General features: G+C 35.7%; 1 protein-coding gene across 1 annotated transcript; it reads left to right on the top strand.

Moving 5' to 3' along the window:
• Positions 1-4652: 4652 nt before the first annotated feature.
• On the top strand, positions 4653-8508 carry LOC122089290 (protein ETHYLENE INSENSITIVE 3-like). The gene is made up of 2 exons (XM_042658892.1): positions 4653-4811; positions 6146-8508. Exon 2 carries the CDS (start codon positions 6299-6301, stop codon positions 8129-8131), a length of 1833 nt encoding a protein of 610 aa, XP_042514826.1. The 5' UTR covers positions 4653-4811; positions 6146-6298; the 3' UTR covers positions 8132-8508.
• The last annotated feature ends 6212 nt before the right edge of the window (positions 8509-14720 follow it).

Raw genomic sequence — 14720 nt, forward strand, 5'->3', positions numbered from 1 at the left:
GATTATTTCAACCTTTGAGGTAGGTTAAGCTAGCACCCTTTGTATCTATCTCTATCTTTCTTATATTTGTCGCCCTTTGATGCACTACAATATGTTGTTTGCTCAAAGAATCGTCTCTGTTACGTGCACAAATAAGCGGGAATAATTAATTTTGAAATAGGTTTTAGTTGTTTAAGAATTTTCAACTATATGTGAGTTATCGGTTATAGTAGGAGTTATTAGAGAAGTGGTGTTAGCGGAGTAAGATGTTGTAACTCTTTGTAACTGTTATTATATCCAATTTAAGAGTAAGTACCAACAAAAGTAGGGAACGAATGAACTCCTAAATTATCACTTGATCTTATCTTGAGAAGAGGTCAACTACCTCCCAATAGGCCGAGGCGTCATGGCTTCGTTTATAAAGCCAACCATATCCTTTTTTATGTTTTATTAATTTCTTTTATTTAAATCCATTTCTTATCTTAATTTTTCTGTTTTCTCTTTATGGAATCCCTGCATGCATCATCTGGTATCAGAGCTCAGACACGGCATCCATTGGTGGAATTTCTACAATTTTTTTCTGGAGAAACGAGGTCATGACTTCTTCGATAAAGCCAAAGGAAAACTACCAACATGCTAAAGCGACTTGGAAGGATCTAGATGCAATAAAGATTCAATTTACAGGAAGTGGTCCTGAGGACAAGACCAATCTTAACGGGGATGGAATGTTACGTGCACAAATAAGCGGGAATAGTTAATTTTGGGATAGGTTTTAGTTGCTTAAGGTTTTTCAATTTTGTGTAAGTTATCAGTTATAGTAGGAGTTATTAGAAAAGTGATGTTAGTGGAGTAAGCGGTTGTAACTATTTGTAACTGTTATCCTATTCTAATTAAGAGGAAGGACCAATAAAAGTAGGGAAGGAATGAAATCCTAAATTATCTTTTGATCTTATCTTGAGAAGAGGTCGGCTACCTTCTAATAGGCTGGGACGTCATGGCTTCTTCTGTAAAGCCAACCCTATCATTTTTTATATTTCATTAATTTCTTTTATCTAAATCCCTTTCTTATCTTAATTTTCTTATTTTCTCTCTATGAAATCCTTGCACGCATCAATCTCCCTAATAAATAATAGGATAAAATATCGCTACCTGTGGTGGGAGAACCATTTCTTAAATTTATCTAAATTTTGGTGGTGAAAATTACAATTCCGAATTCCGAATTCCTCATTTCTCATTTCTCATTTCTCATTTCTCATTTAATACACCCTTTTAACATAATAATATGGATAAGTTTTTTGGTAGCGATAATCTAGAGAAGTTGGATCTTATAAGTACGATATACAAAAGTTGGAAAAGCTATCCTAAAAATGTGTAAGAGGCATTACGTTTTTTGCTCATGAAAATCTACAATGACTCATTTAGATTAAAATGCAAAACAAATAAATAAATGTCAACTTGTTTTCTGTGTTACAGTAATTCATCCCATAACTTTCTCTATGAATGAAAATTAAAAAGGATAAAATTATGAAAATAAGGCACATCGATCACACATTTAAAATTTCTTATATATCTTATCACTTTAATTTGTACCAACACTAAAATTCAAAAAAGGAAGAATTGAGATTTTGAAACCATTGTTGTCGATGTTGACAGTTATTGCAACCTTATTAAATTTTGGACTCGATGCAATGGCACCAACAAATTTATCCACATTTTTCGAAAATAAAAGATTACATTTTTATGTCCATTTAGAACCAGAGTGACACATAGTTCTAATTCATACTATCATAAACCTCCTGATGTGGTTAGAAGATTAATTAAAGTTAAGTTTGGTTGTCAAGATCCTAGTTTGGCCGAATTTTTCCGAATTAAATAAAAAATTCTGAACGAATCCGAATTAAAAATAAAATTCGGTAAAAATCACGCTTTTTACTAATTTGATTTTAAAACGCGAATAATTCGGCCGAATCGAATTAAACCGAATTATTCGGTCCACTTTAAAAAAAAAAAAAAAAAAAACAAACAAAACGTCATATATGATACCCACGGTACCACCACCAATAGATGTTTTTTTTTTTTTTCATCTTCTTCTCCCCCAAATTTCTACCTCTTTCTTCCCATCTTTTTTCTCCACCTAATTCTTCTGTAATAATCGTACGAATTTACTATTTGTTTCATTTCTTTCTCATAACTTCATCAGTTCATCCTAAGATATGGGAGATATCAAGCCTCGATGGATAATTTGAGGTTCCGGGGGACCAGAACAGATTCATATCGCCGTATCGATCAATCTTCTTTTGTACTATTGCTTTAATTTTGAAAAATTAGTGCGTCTTAGTGCAATATGGGTCTTGTGAACTCAAGCAAAAAGATAGTGAAATTTTTTTGTGGTCAATTTATTTATTTGTTTTATTGTAGTTGTAATCTTGCTTTCACTGTTTTGGGGCCTAATTTATTTCATGAGTAGAAATTGGATTACAATAACCATTGTTTCCATCGCTCAATGACAAATTTTTCATAGTTTTTTACTTTATTGTATAAAGTAATTTTCTATTTCTAAGTATACAAATCAAGTTAATAACTTGATAAATAAAAAATATACAATAAACTATAAAAATAATATCCAAATTTTTTTCCCGATTTTTTTTAATCGAATAATTCTCGAATCCGAATCCGACTTCGATTTTTATTTTGTTCGCTTTTTTGACCGAATCCTTAAATTAACCAATCGAATTATTTCAAATAATTCTCCTCCCGAATAATTCTCGAATCCGAATTTGCTAACTATGGTCAAGATATGAAATGAAAAGAAAAGAAAAAAGAAAAAAAAAAACTGAGAAAAAAGATAAACACATAAGTCAATCACTACATCATAATGATTTTTTTTTCATCATACAATGATTGAGTTATCTGTCTCATAAAAAAAAATATTTTTGAATTTTTTATTTTTATTTATTGACAACCAAACATGGACAAGGAAAAAAAAATTAGGATTGAGTTTAGAAATGACACCATCAATAGTTAAATTTAAAGAGATTCATTAAGGTATTATAGGCATTTTTACAAAGCTATTGAGTGCATCACTAAAATCCCACTAGTCATGAATGTCTTTGAATTAAAAACAAACATTGCTTAAATAAGGATGAATGGTTAAACAAATCTGGTTAATCAATCGTTTATAGTTGAGAACTTGAGAATGAGCTCATTTGATCAGTTGAGTATATTGTATGCTGATTTGCAGTTTCAATTTTGTGATATTAATGTCTATATCTAATATATTGTGGTTATCTTAATCAAGTTTTGATATCCCATAATTATCATTGTATGACAATGCAGCATAAAATTAATTCTTCAATTATCATTTTACCAACAAAAATTCCATAAGTATATAGATTTTAGAGTTATACCCTAAGGGCATAATAATTAATTCTTCAATTATCATTTTACCAATAAAAGTTTCATCAGAATGTAGAATTTAGAGTTATATCCAAAGGGCATAATTGGACGAATCTTATTGAGACTATATTATGCATGGAAGCATAAGCCAAATGCAGTGGGAGTACTGTTATTAAACCTCTCTAGATTCTAGCGGTGAAAATTATAATATCGAATATTTCATTGAATGTATTATTTTCATCGTAATAGTTTGGAGAATTTGGATCTTTTAAATCTATCATGCAAAAATTTGAGGAGCTATTCTAACAAAAGAGGTAAGAATCATAAATATTTTACTCAATTATGCGGAAAATCTACAATGAATCACTTGGGATTGAAATGCAAAAAAATTAATTAATTGACAACTTATTTGATGTGTTATGATAATTCATCCCATAAGTTTCTCTTTAAATGATTAAAAAAAAAAAAATCTAAATACGGCTCACAAATCACACATCTAAAATTTTTTAACTTTCCAAAATTATCTCAAAATTAAATTAAAAAAAAAAAAGGAAAAATCAAGATTTCGAATCCATTGTTGTCATCTTTAACAAATATTGCAAATTTCTTAAATTTTGGACCCAATGCAACAATACCAATAACCTTTTCCGGATCTTTCGATAACATAAAAAGGATTACATATAAATATATATTTTTTATCTCTATTCAAAGCCGGAGAAACACACAGTTCTAATTCATATTAACCAAAACCACTTAAGGTTAGGTTCCATCCTATGGGTAGGGTCCCAACTTCTTCATAACTTTACTTGAGCTTTGTAAATTCTATACATTTTTAAAATCAAATACAAAAATATTTTTATTTTATTTTTATTTTTTAGGTCAATAATTTAAAAAAGAGAAAAAAATAACCAAGTTATATACCATGAATTCATATCCAATTATGCATCTCAATTTTATATTGGGGATAAAATAAGAGACATAAGAGAAGGTCATTTTTGTAAGTTTACAACATAGTGGTATCACCTGACTCATTTCCCGGAAGCTAGGGTTCTGCCGTTCAGGTGGTGCGGAGGTCGCTTTTTAACACTTACGCACGTCGGACCCGCGCTTTCGACGCAATTCGGCCTCGGTGCCTCACATCAATACTTACCAAAAAAAAAAAGAAAGAAAACAAGTGTCACTGCCTCTTAACCACGGTTACATTTCACCTAACCATTGTTACGAAACCCATCCAACCAATAGTTACCGACAGTATTTCTCTCACTCAAAGACGAGAGAGAGAGAGAAAAAAGAAATGAAATGCCCACTGCTCTCTAGTTCTCTTTTCTTCTGTTCCCTCGCTCGTCCTTTCTTTCCCTCTCTCTCTCTTTTTCTCTCGTGTGGCAAAGAGCAGAGCTTGACGAGGAGCTTTAATGGACGAAACTAAGCCTTAACTGGTAAGTGGAGATTTAATCTCTTTGAAGCTTCTGTAAAGCTCGTTTCTGTTTTTTTTTTTAATGTTTCGTTTGACTCATCTCTTAATGGGTATCATATCATCTCTTTGGTATGTGTGTGAATTTTGATTCTTTTTTTCTCTGATCTATATTTGTGCTTGGTTTTTCTTCTTAACTAAGAATAAGTTTCATGATCATGGCCTTTTGTTTGGGTGGGTACGTGATATGGCTTGAAGAAGTCGACTTATCCTTGTTCTGAGTTCTCTGTAACGTTATCCGATTGTTTCCTGAGTTTTTGTTTAACTATTATTATTATTATTATTATTATTATTATTATTATTATTATTTTTTGGGTTTCCGTTCGTGTTTTTGGTCGTTCTAAATTCAAAGTCGATCATTTTTCGAAATGGGTTTTTCAAATACCGGTTAATTTTGTCAATTTTCCGGCGAATTCGGCCTCAGAATCTGCGGAAACACGTTGGATCCGGCCGGTATGGGTGAAAGCTCGTGTCTTTTCGTACTTTGTGAAGGCTTTTGGGCTACTGATTCTTTTCCAGTTAAGTTGGCGGGTTTTCGTTAATTCCTTTATTTTGTATCGATTTTTCCTTTTGCTGGTAAGGTTTGGTTCAAATATGTGGCGAGGTTTACATTTTACAACGCTTCGTAGTGCTTGTGGTTTTCAGAGCGTTAGGATTATCCTTTCTGCTCTGAGGGCGGTTTGTTGTCGGGACTTGTTTTTCCGATAATCAAGTCTCCTGAGATCGGTTGGATTTTCCGTAATCTTCTGACACCTAAATTTGCCACGAACTTACCGGAGATTCTGGGTTTCGCCGTCCCTAGTTAGTGTTGCTATATAGCAAGATCTGATGGTTAGTCGAGGATCCAAATCCATCTTAGGAATGAAACTAATTTGATCTTTGTTCGTTACTGATTCTTGTTGATAACTATTGCAGATTTCATTTTGTTTTGGCTATTTTGTATTTCGTTTTTTCTTTCCAGTTTGTAGTGTTTATCCTGTTTTTGGTCAGACGATAATCTTACTCTTAACTCTCACCACCACCTAACCCCCTTTATCTTTCTATTAATATGTAAAATTATCTTTTTTTAAGTAGTTCTTCTTGTGTGTGTGTGTGTAATTGAGGAAAAAAATCAAGAAAGATCCCTTTTTTTCCTCCCTCTAGTTGTCTATCTGTACGGCATATCATTCCTGTTAACTGATTTTGTTTCTGAATATTTATTGTTTATAGTTGAAATTGGAAATACAGATTTTGTTGTTTTTATCTGACATGTTATTTGTTTCTGGGTAATTCTAATTACGTGTCTGTTTTCTTTTTTAGGGGGAGATCAGTTTCAGATTCTGATAGTTTAAGAGTGAGATTTGACGATTGGCCTTGAAATCAGAGGAAGAGAAGTGAAGTTGGAGAACTTGAAGTGGGTTCGACTTTGTTTTCTGCGAAAGCTTGGATTTGTTTTCTGGGTGTAGATCAGTGATGATGGGGATCTTTGAAGAAATGGGTTTCTGTGGGAATCTTGATTTTATGCCTGCTCCACCGCTAGAGGGAGATCTGGTGGCTCCTGAAGGTGAACCAGAGGCTACTGTTGAGGAGGATTACAGTGATGAAGAGATGGATGTTGATGAGCTGGAAAGGAGGATGTGGAGGGACCGGATGCTTCTGAGGCGTCTCAAAGAACAGAGCAAGGAGAAGGAGGGGCTTGATACGGCGAAGCAGAGGCAGTCACAGGAGCAGGCTAGGAGGAAGAAGATGTCGAGAGCACAAGATGGGATCCTGAAGTATATGTTGAAGATGATGGAAGTTTGCAAAGCTCAGGGTTTTGTTTACGGAATCATCCCTGAGAAAGGAAAGCCTGTGAGTGGTGCTTCTGATAATCTTCGTGCTTGGTGGAAGGAGAAAGTGAGATTTGATAGAAATGGTCCTGCGGCGATCGCGAAATATCAGGCTGATAATGCGATCCCTGGGAAGAACGAAGACTCTAATGTGGTTGCCTCTACTCCTCATACGCTGCAAGAGCTTCAAGACACCACACTTGGTTCGCTCTTGTCGGCTCTCATGCAGCACTGTGATCCACCTCAGAGGAGGTTCCCATTGGAGAAGGGTGTTGCTCCACCATGGTGGCCTACTGGTAAAGAGGAATGGTGGCCTCAACTGGGGTTTCCCAAGGATCAAGGTCCTCCACCTTATAAGAAGCCCCATGATCTGAAGAAGGCCTGGAAGGTGAGCGTGCTCACTGCTGTGATCAAACACATGTCTCCTGATATTGCGAAGATTCGCAAGCTTGTGAGGCAATCCAAGTGCTTGCAGGACAAGATGACTGCAAAGGAGAGCGCAACATGGTTGGCCATCATCAACCAGGAGGAGGCCTTGTCTAGGAGACTTTATCCTGATAGCTGCCCACCTATATCCTCAGCTGGTGGGAGTGGATCTTTTGTTCTCAGTGACAGCAGTGAGTACGATGTTGAAGGGGTCGAGGATGAACCCAGTTTCGAAGTGCAGGAATGCAAGCCCTGTGATGCAAACATGTTCAATATGGGGTTGAGTGGAAACAAGTTCTCTTTGCCTGCCCCAATCAAGGGAGAGGTTACTAGCTCTGATTTCATTCAGAAGAGGAAGACATCATCTGATGAGCCTGAAGCAGCAATGGTGGATCACAAGGTCTACACTTGTGAGAACCTTCGTTGCCCTTACAGTGACTACCGCTTGGGGTTTCTTGACAGAAGTTCAAGGAACAATCACCAGGCGAATTGCCCATATCGCAATGTTTCACAGGGATTTGGAGTCTCCAACTTCCAGACTAACGAGGAAAAACCAACTATCTTCTCTGTGCCATATGCCCAACAGAGGCCAGCACCTCCAGTGCAAAATCTAACTCCTCCATCTTTTAATTCGACCGGACTTGGGGTGCTACCAGATGAAGGGCAGAAAACTATTTCTGAGCTTATGTCACTCTATGATTCCAATCTTCAGCGTAACAATATCAGGCATCCTGGAAATGTTAATGTTATAGAAGATCAAATTCAAGCACAGCCAAGAACTCAACTGGGTGAGAACTCCTTTGCCAGTAACATCTTTGAAGAGACCAGTGCACCTATCAATCATACAATGTTCCCTCGAGATGAAATCCAGTTTGATCAGTGTAAGGTGTTCGATCCACCATCATTTGAGCCCAATGCTAGCGACATCGGTGGAGACTTCAGATTTGGTTCTCCTTTCAACTTGTCATCGGTCGATTTCACCGATGTCATGCCTAGAGGAACGGTGGAGCCATTGGCCTGCAAGCAGGATAATTCAATCTGGTACCTGTGAAGATAGCTTAGAGCAACTGGTCCTCATCTTGGCGTTTCGTTTGGTTAGGAGGGGACCTTGGTATCACAAAATGTAAATTCTTAGAAAGGTCTCTCTCTGTTCTGATCAGGTGAAGCTCATGCCTTCTACCAGTCAATATCCTCTTATGGATGTTAAGAACCTGCAGGGACTTTGTTTCTCTTTGGAACTTAGGAATTTCAGGTTTAGTCTTTTTAGGGTCTGTTTAGTTGCAGGATGGGAAGTGAGAACAGGTCAAGTTATGTTATGGACCTAACCCTGATTCATCGTTTTTATCAAAAGTGTTTCCAGACTTTTGCAGTTTCAATCTTTGTATTAAGATTAAACATAAGTTAAATATAGTTGTTTGGACTTCTGCAGATGATATGCTTTCTTTCTGGCTGTTTTAGACTGGTCTAGATTGTAGTTCTTTCCATTAATTTGTTGGTTCATGTTTTCGTATCTGTTCGGATTAATCTAATGTACCTTATTTTGTTATGTGGATACTAGTTCATGATGATTCTCACCTGAAAACTGAAATTAAACAAACCTTTACTTCAATTTCAAGCCGTGAACTTGGCCAGTTTAGGGTGCTCCGTTTTTTTTTTTTTTGGTTTTCCCCCATTGAAATAAGATGTGGGCAGTTGCAGAGGATCAATCGTCATTTGGTCCATCCTACGAGAATTCCCAAGTCAAATTTAACTTTACCTTATCGATGATTTCAAAAATTCATTTGATCCATCTTGGATATTTCTCTTGGTTCTTGTGAAAACCTTCTTTGACCATTGAAACTGACTTGAAACCGTGACATGCGTCTTCAGTCATGGCCCATCTTCATCTACTTCTCACATGTGCATCAGAATAACAGAGGAGGTCAATTTGCTATCTGCGTCTTCTCTCACGGGAGTTTTGGGGATTCAAACACAGATTTCTTGCATCTCTAACAGTAAAAACAAAAGGAGAGAGAAGGAAAGATAAGGACATCTCTCTCTCTTTCTTTCTCCCTGTGAGATGGGTCCCTTCTTTATCCCTTCCATGTTTCTAGTCATTTTGTGTTTTTTCTCTAGTGGTTGTGGAATAGTTAATCAAAAGACAGATGTAGGAAACCAGAAGGAAGAAGCCATGGATATGAAAGTGCAGCTATTACTCAGTGGTGGGGTTCTTGGGTTCCCTGGTATCTTTGAAGTTCTCCAATGGTAATGGGGACCTCAAGAGAGAGTGGAAAGTCAGCAGACGCCAAAATTGACTGAGTCTTTTGAACACGTGCTAAAAAAATTGAGTGATCTTTTTTTTTTTTTTTTTTTGGTGCGTGATTCCCTTGGGCTTAGGCTTTGAAATGATGAATAATTAATAATAATAATAATAATAATTTAGTAAAGGTGGGTTGTGCTTGTACACCCCACGGGTTTAGAAGAGCCAAAGAAAAAGGGTCTAAATTAAACAGTAGGGGTTTGGTAAAAGATTAGACATAGAAGGTGATAAGCTTTATTCTTTGGTCTAATTGTTTCTTGGTCTTTCTCCCATGAGCACGCAACACTTAAGACTTAATTAAGTGGTCTCCTATGGTCTCAACTCTCAATAGTCTTATAGATGGATCATTTAGAACTTTTAATCAAATATATTGACTTGATTATCTAGGGTACCTCAATTATAGAATTTAGATAAGATAACTTGATTAAAAAACAATGGTGTTTCAACTATGTATGGACATGGGAACCATAGATATATAGACCGTATGTGATCCATTCAAAACAACAAAAGGGTGTCCTCAAGATATTAAAAATTATACGAATACGTAAAATTTGTCTAGTCATAATCTGCAAAAAGCATCTGTATATATATAAAAAGGAACAATAGAATATTGATTTATCTCAAATGATTAAGACTGATTAGGATAGAGTCACTTCATGGATTGAAATATGGATATTTTGAAACGGAAATCTCAAGAAATATCTATTCGTGTGAGAGATGAGTTTCTTCTTAATTATTCCTAGAAGCTTAAACTTGTCGGGTTTCTTCTTAATTATTCCTAGAAGCTTAAACTTGTCCTTCATTATACCTTGATGCTTAACCAATCCAAGGGACACTTCTTCTGAAACCTGCATAGGGATTTCATTGAAGCGGGTATACGGAGTTACCTTCATGAAAATATGTTCTCATGTAGGAGACAAGTTTCCCTATAAGTACATGACAATGAGAATTTTTTATAATCCACAATTACAAAAGCAATGGTAAATAGAATAGAATTTTCCTTCACTCATGGTGTACAAAGAGTATGGTGAATGAAGAATATCTTCACTCACCACCATTATTGCCATTGGACAGGACTCTTTGGAATTGTAGGGGCAGTTTCAGATTTTTTCTATGAGGGGAGTAGTGATTATATGATCCTCTGACTCTGAAAGAATCCCTTCACATTGATGAAGAGAAACTTTCTCCATGGTTAATAGGGAAAAGTTCACAGAATCTCTTCACCCATAATTGTGTAATGATTCATTATTACTCTTGAGCCATCCCCCCATTGACAAAGATCCGAAGTATTTTTTCCATAATTCCCAGAGTATATCCCATGTGTGAAGATATTCTCTCTTCACCATAGATGAAGGTAAGCTAGCTCTGTCCTTAATTAATATTATCAAACTTATAAAAATTGATACTAAACTTAATCTTAGCATTTAGTAAATAAAAAACTTGATCTTAGCCAAAAGGCCAAGAAAGTTATACCTTAATGAATATTATATTATGAATTATACGGTCACGTGGGTATTAGTTCAGATGCCTTTTGTTTATATTTTTAAGTTATAAGTTGGTTGGGGTTGTTGTGATGATGAACTAGTAATCTTTTGTAGTTTTGGACCTTTGGTGATAGGGATAGGAGAATAAATTTATGTGTATGAAAGCTAGAAAGATTCCTCACGCAAGGATGTGAATGCCTTAGTTGTTTCTGATTTTGATGGGCGTGGACCATTAGTAACCCAACTTGGCTTGTTCCTTGACACTTCAGTCTTCAATATTCAATTCTAACAAGAGGAAAGTCAAGTGATTAATCCACTAAAACCACTAGTGGTGGGACCTGTTAGGGTTTGGCAAGCTGGAGTTGGGGCCCTGGTTGGTTCTTCATAGTGTTTGGTGTGAACCAAATGAATGGACAAGTTGGTCTTTAACTTCCAAGGTGATTGCTAGGGTTTCATGCGAATACAGTCGATCTCACATCGGATGTGAATAGACCAATCCTTATAGGGACTTGAGTGCCCTCTTCATTTTACTTTCATTTGAGCGAAGGAGGTTGAAAGTAAAATTTCCTCACCTAATCTTTTTTCACATTGCTTCTTAATTTTAATAATATTATACCTTAAAAACCTTTACCCCAATATACATCTACTCACTATTTTGAACCATGTTGAGAAATAGTATGGTCAAATTGATAATTGTTGGTCAAGACTATGGTCATGGGTCAAATTTGAGGTCTCTCTCTCTCTCAAATAGTGTAAGATGGGGTTACCTTACCACAGTCGTAGTTGGCAAAAGTTTTGATTGTGAAAAACAAACTTCTCTTGATTGAGACCCACGAAGACCACTGTTCATATTAAATTTATGGCATTGTGTTTGATCTCTTAAATTTAATCATAAATATTTGTCACGTGGTAACTTATATAATGACTAATTCAATTGATCCAAGCTAAATCTTATCCTTTCCATTAATTAGGTTTAGGAATCTAATCCCAACTTGAGAAAGACTGTAGGTTCTAGTTCGGATTGGTTGATGTTTTGGTAAAGAATACCACAATCAAGCACAAGGTTTTAATGCATGGTACTGGCGCCAATATCGATCACATTTTTTTTCTCTCAAAATATTGATACCTCAGTTCTTGGGACAATTTTACATTTTTTTTCTTTCAATACTACTAATATGGTAGTGGTGGTAGTTTCACAAACTGCACCCTGGGGAGGAGGTCATAGGATTGAACCCTGTCATACGTATTGTGTGAGTGTGTGTGTGTGTGTGTGTGTTTTCTTATTTATTCTGGGTAATCAATCTTAGGTTCGATTCCTCCATCTATGCATTTATCTGTGTATGTCATCCAGCTAACTATCTTAATCATTAAGGGCAAGATATCCATATTGTTAATCTAAAGCAAGGAGGACATGGATAAGGGCAAGGCCATAGTCGACCCTACCATCCCTAGTTGTCTGTTGGTCCTTTCATGGTCATAGAGTAAGGACCATGATGAACAAGAATTATCTTTGTATTTTTCTTTTTATTTCTTTTATTAACTCACCATGCGTTCGTAGAGTACTAGAACTCTTCTACCAAAAAAAAAAAAGTAGAATACTAGCACTCATCAAGAAGGAGAGACGAAAAAAAAATAAAAATGGTCCAATTATAGGCCAATAACATGTGGACCAGCTGATTTTCCGGGTCAAGGATTACCTTGGTTTTTTCTGGTCGGACACACCATGGAATTGAGAGGCCAAAGATAAGGATGGACAAAGATCTACGAGGAACCCTATAAGGGGTTTCTTCTCATTATGAGTCTCTCTAGTCACTGTTTGGTTGTTGGGAATCATACTGAATTTTCCTTCCTTTTGTTTTTTTTTTTATGATGGAAATGAAAACATGAAGTTAACCTTTAGGTGTTGGTCGGATGATTAGGCCTATAACAGATTGTTGTTTAGATAGGAACTGTTATAAATGACACCACCTCTAACCTTAAGTAGTCCCTTTAAAAAAGGTTGCCTGCACATGATGGATGCCTAATTGCTTCACGTGGCATAACATGATGGATCAAGGAGCTTTACCCAAACCATTAAAAACATTATTTTCCACCTTATGTATTGGTCATATCAATAAAGGTTCACATTAATGATCAAAGTAAAGGCTCATATTGATGGTCCCTCTTTGGGATCATTTGGACGGCTAAGTGGGGTCTAATCAATCTGGTTATTGTTGACTATATACATTCTATCAAAGTCAAATCTTTTTTCTTCTCAAGAATCAAAGTCAATCTGGTGCTTGTTAATATCAACTTTCAGGATCTACTACTTTACTTGGTGTAATAGCAAGTCCATTATAGTTGGTTTTGGAGTGGTTGGACAAGTGTTTGGTCATTCCTCCATGGGTTAGTATGTGGCCTAATGCCTTTCTTCTTTAACCTCTTTTACCTCGGACTATAGTCTTATTTTATTTAATGATTGAGTTCTAAGAAGGATTGAGTTCTCAGGGTACTTTTGTGTTTACTTTTCTTCTCTCATAGATATATCATTTCACAAGACGGAGGAGAGAAAGACACACAAAAAGGCACTAGTGTACATTTCCTAGTTTGAAACTGTTCTTTCTCCCTTTACTTATACGCAGTTTTTTTACAAGAAGATTTTTCACCTTCAAGTGACTTGGCTTAAGCATTCGGAGATTTTTATTTATTTATTTATATATAATCTAAATATGAGAATTATTTACTGTTAAAAAAAAATATATATATATTTTGGTCTCACATTTTGTGTTGCTCTAACGTACATTTGGTATGAACCAATCAAACAGTTTTTATGTCTGTTACCGCAAAGGAAAAGAAAATGAGAAATGAACATTTAGTTCCCTTTTCACAAGTAAACTGAATGGGCTTTCACAAGTTTAAAGAGTAAATTGCAGCAATAGGGCTAGTTTTTGGGTTGTACAATAACCCATCAAGTTAGGGTCCATTCCTAACACCAACCCATTTAATAAAGTGAATTCATGGGCCGAACCCAATAACAGCATCTAATTAGTTGGGCGGGATTCAATTCAGGCGGCCTATGCGTACTAAGTTACCATCACTATGTATTGCTACCTGCTTGCGTGTCAACTATGCCTTAAGGTAATGATCTTTTTCCTTTTAATTTTTACAAACTGGATTCTCTAGTTGAAGTTGATTAATTCAAATTCGAAAAGAGGCAACCCTAACGGCTGGTAGGGAAATCTTTTAGAGGAAATCAGTTTCTATGCAAAGTTCCAGTGGTATCTAGACGATCAAAAATTTTACCCACATGGTAGAATGGATAGGATTCAAATTTTATGGACAAATAGACCTCAAGTCCTGTAGTCACATCTTAAGTTTCTACCCGAAAGGAATTGCTTAAAAATTAAAGTGAATCAAAAAATTTCGATGGGCTCCATTTGTTTAGGGGGAAAAAAAAAATAAAAAGAAGCCTTAGGGTCTTAAGTCATATGATGTGGGCTGACTTAGTTGTTAGTTGGAGTTAGATTATGTTTGTATTTCCATCCTACTTAGGATAAGATTTCCGTTTCCTAGTTAGAAAGTATCCTTTCCTTTTCAGTGCAAGTTCTTTGCATTATAAATAAAGGATACAGGGAGACTGCTAGGGTATAAACATCTCCAGCTAGTTTGATGAACTTGTATATGAAACTGGACTATAATTACTTCAAAAGCATCGATGAATCATGTCGGGATTATTAAGTTTAACAATAGAAGTTTTGTGGGCAGTGATCTGGTGGCAGTGGAATTGTTTCTTCTTCTGATAGAATTGTAACTACTAACTCTTTAAAACCATATAGGATTAACCACAGCAAACACTTCATTTCAGATGCCTTGATGAG

The sequence above is a fragment of the Macadamia integrifolia genome, chromosome 9, assembly GCF_013358625.1.
Source record: "Macadamia integrifolia cultivar HAES 741 chromosome 9, SCU_Mint_v3, whole genome shotgun sequence".
In the NCBI taxonomy this organism is placed as follows: domain Eukaryota; kingdom Viridiplantae; phylum Streptophyta; class Magnoliopsida; order Proteales; family Proteaceae; genus Macadamia; species Macadamia integrifolia.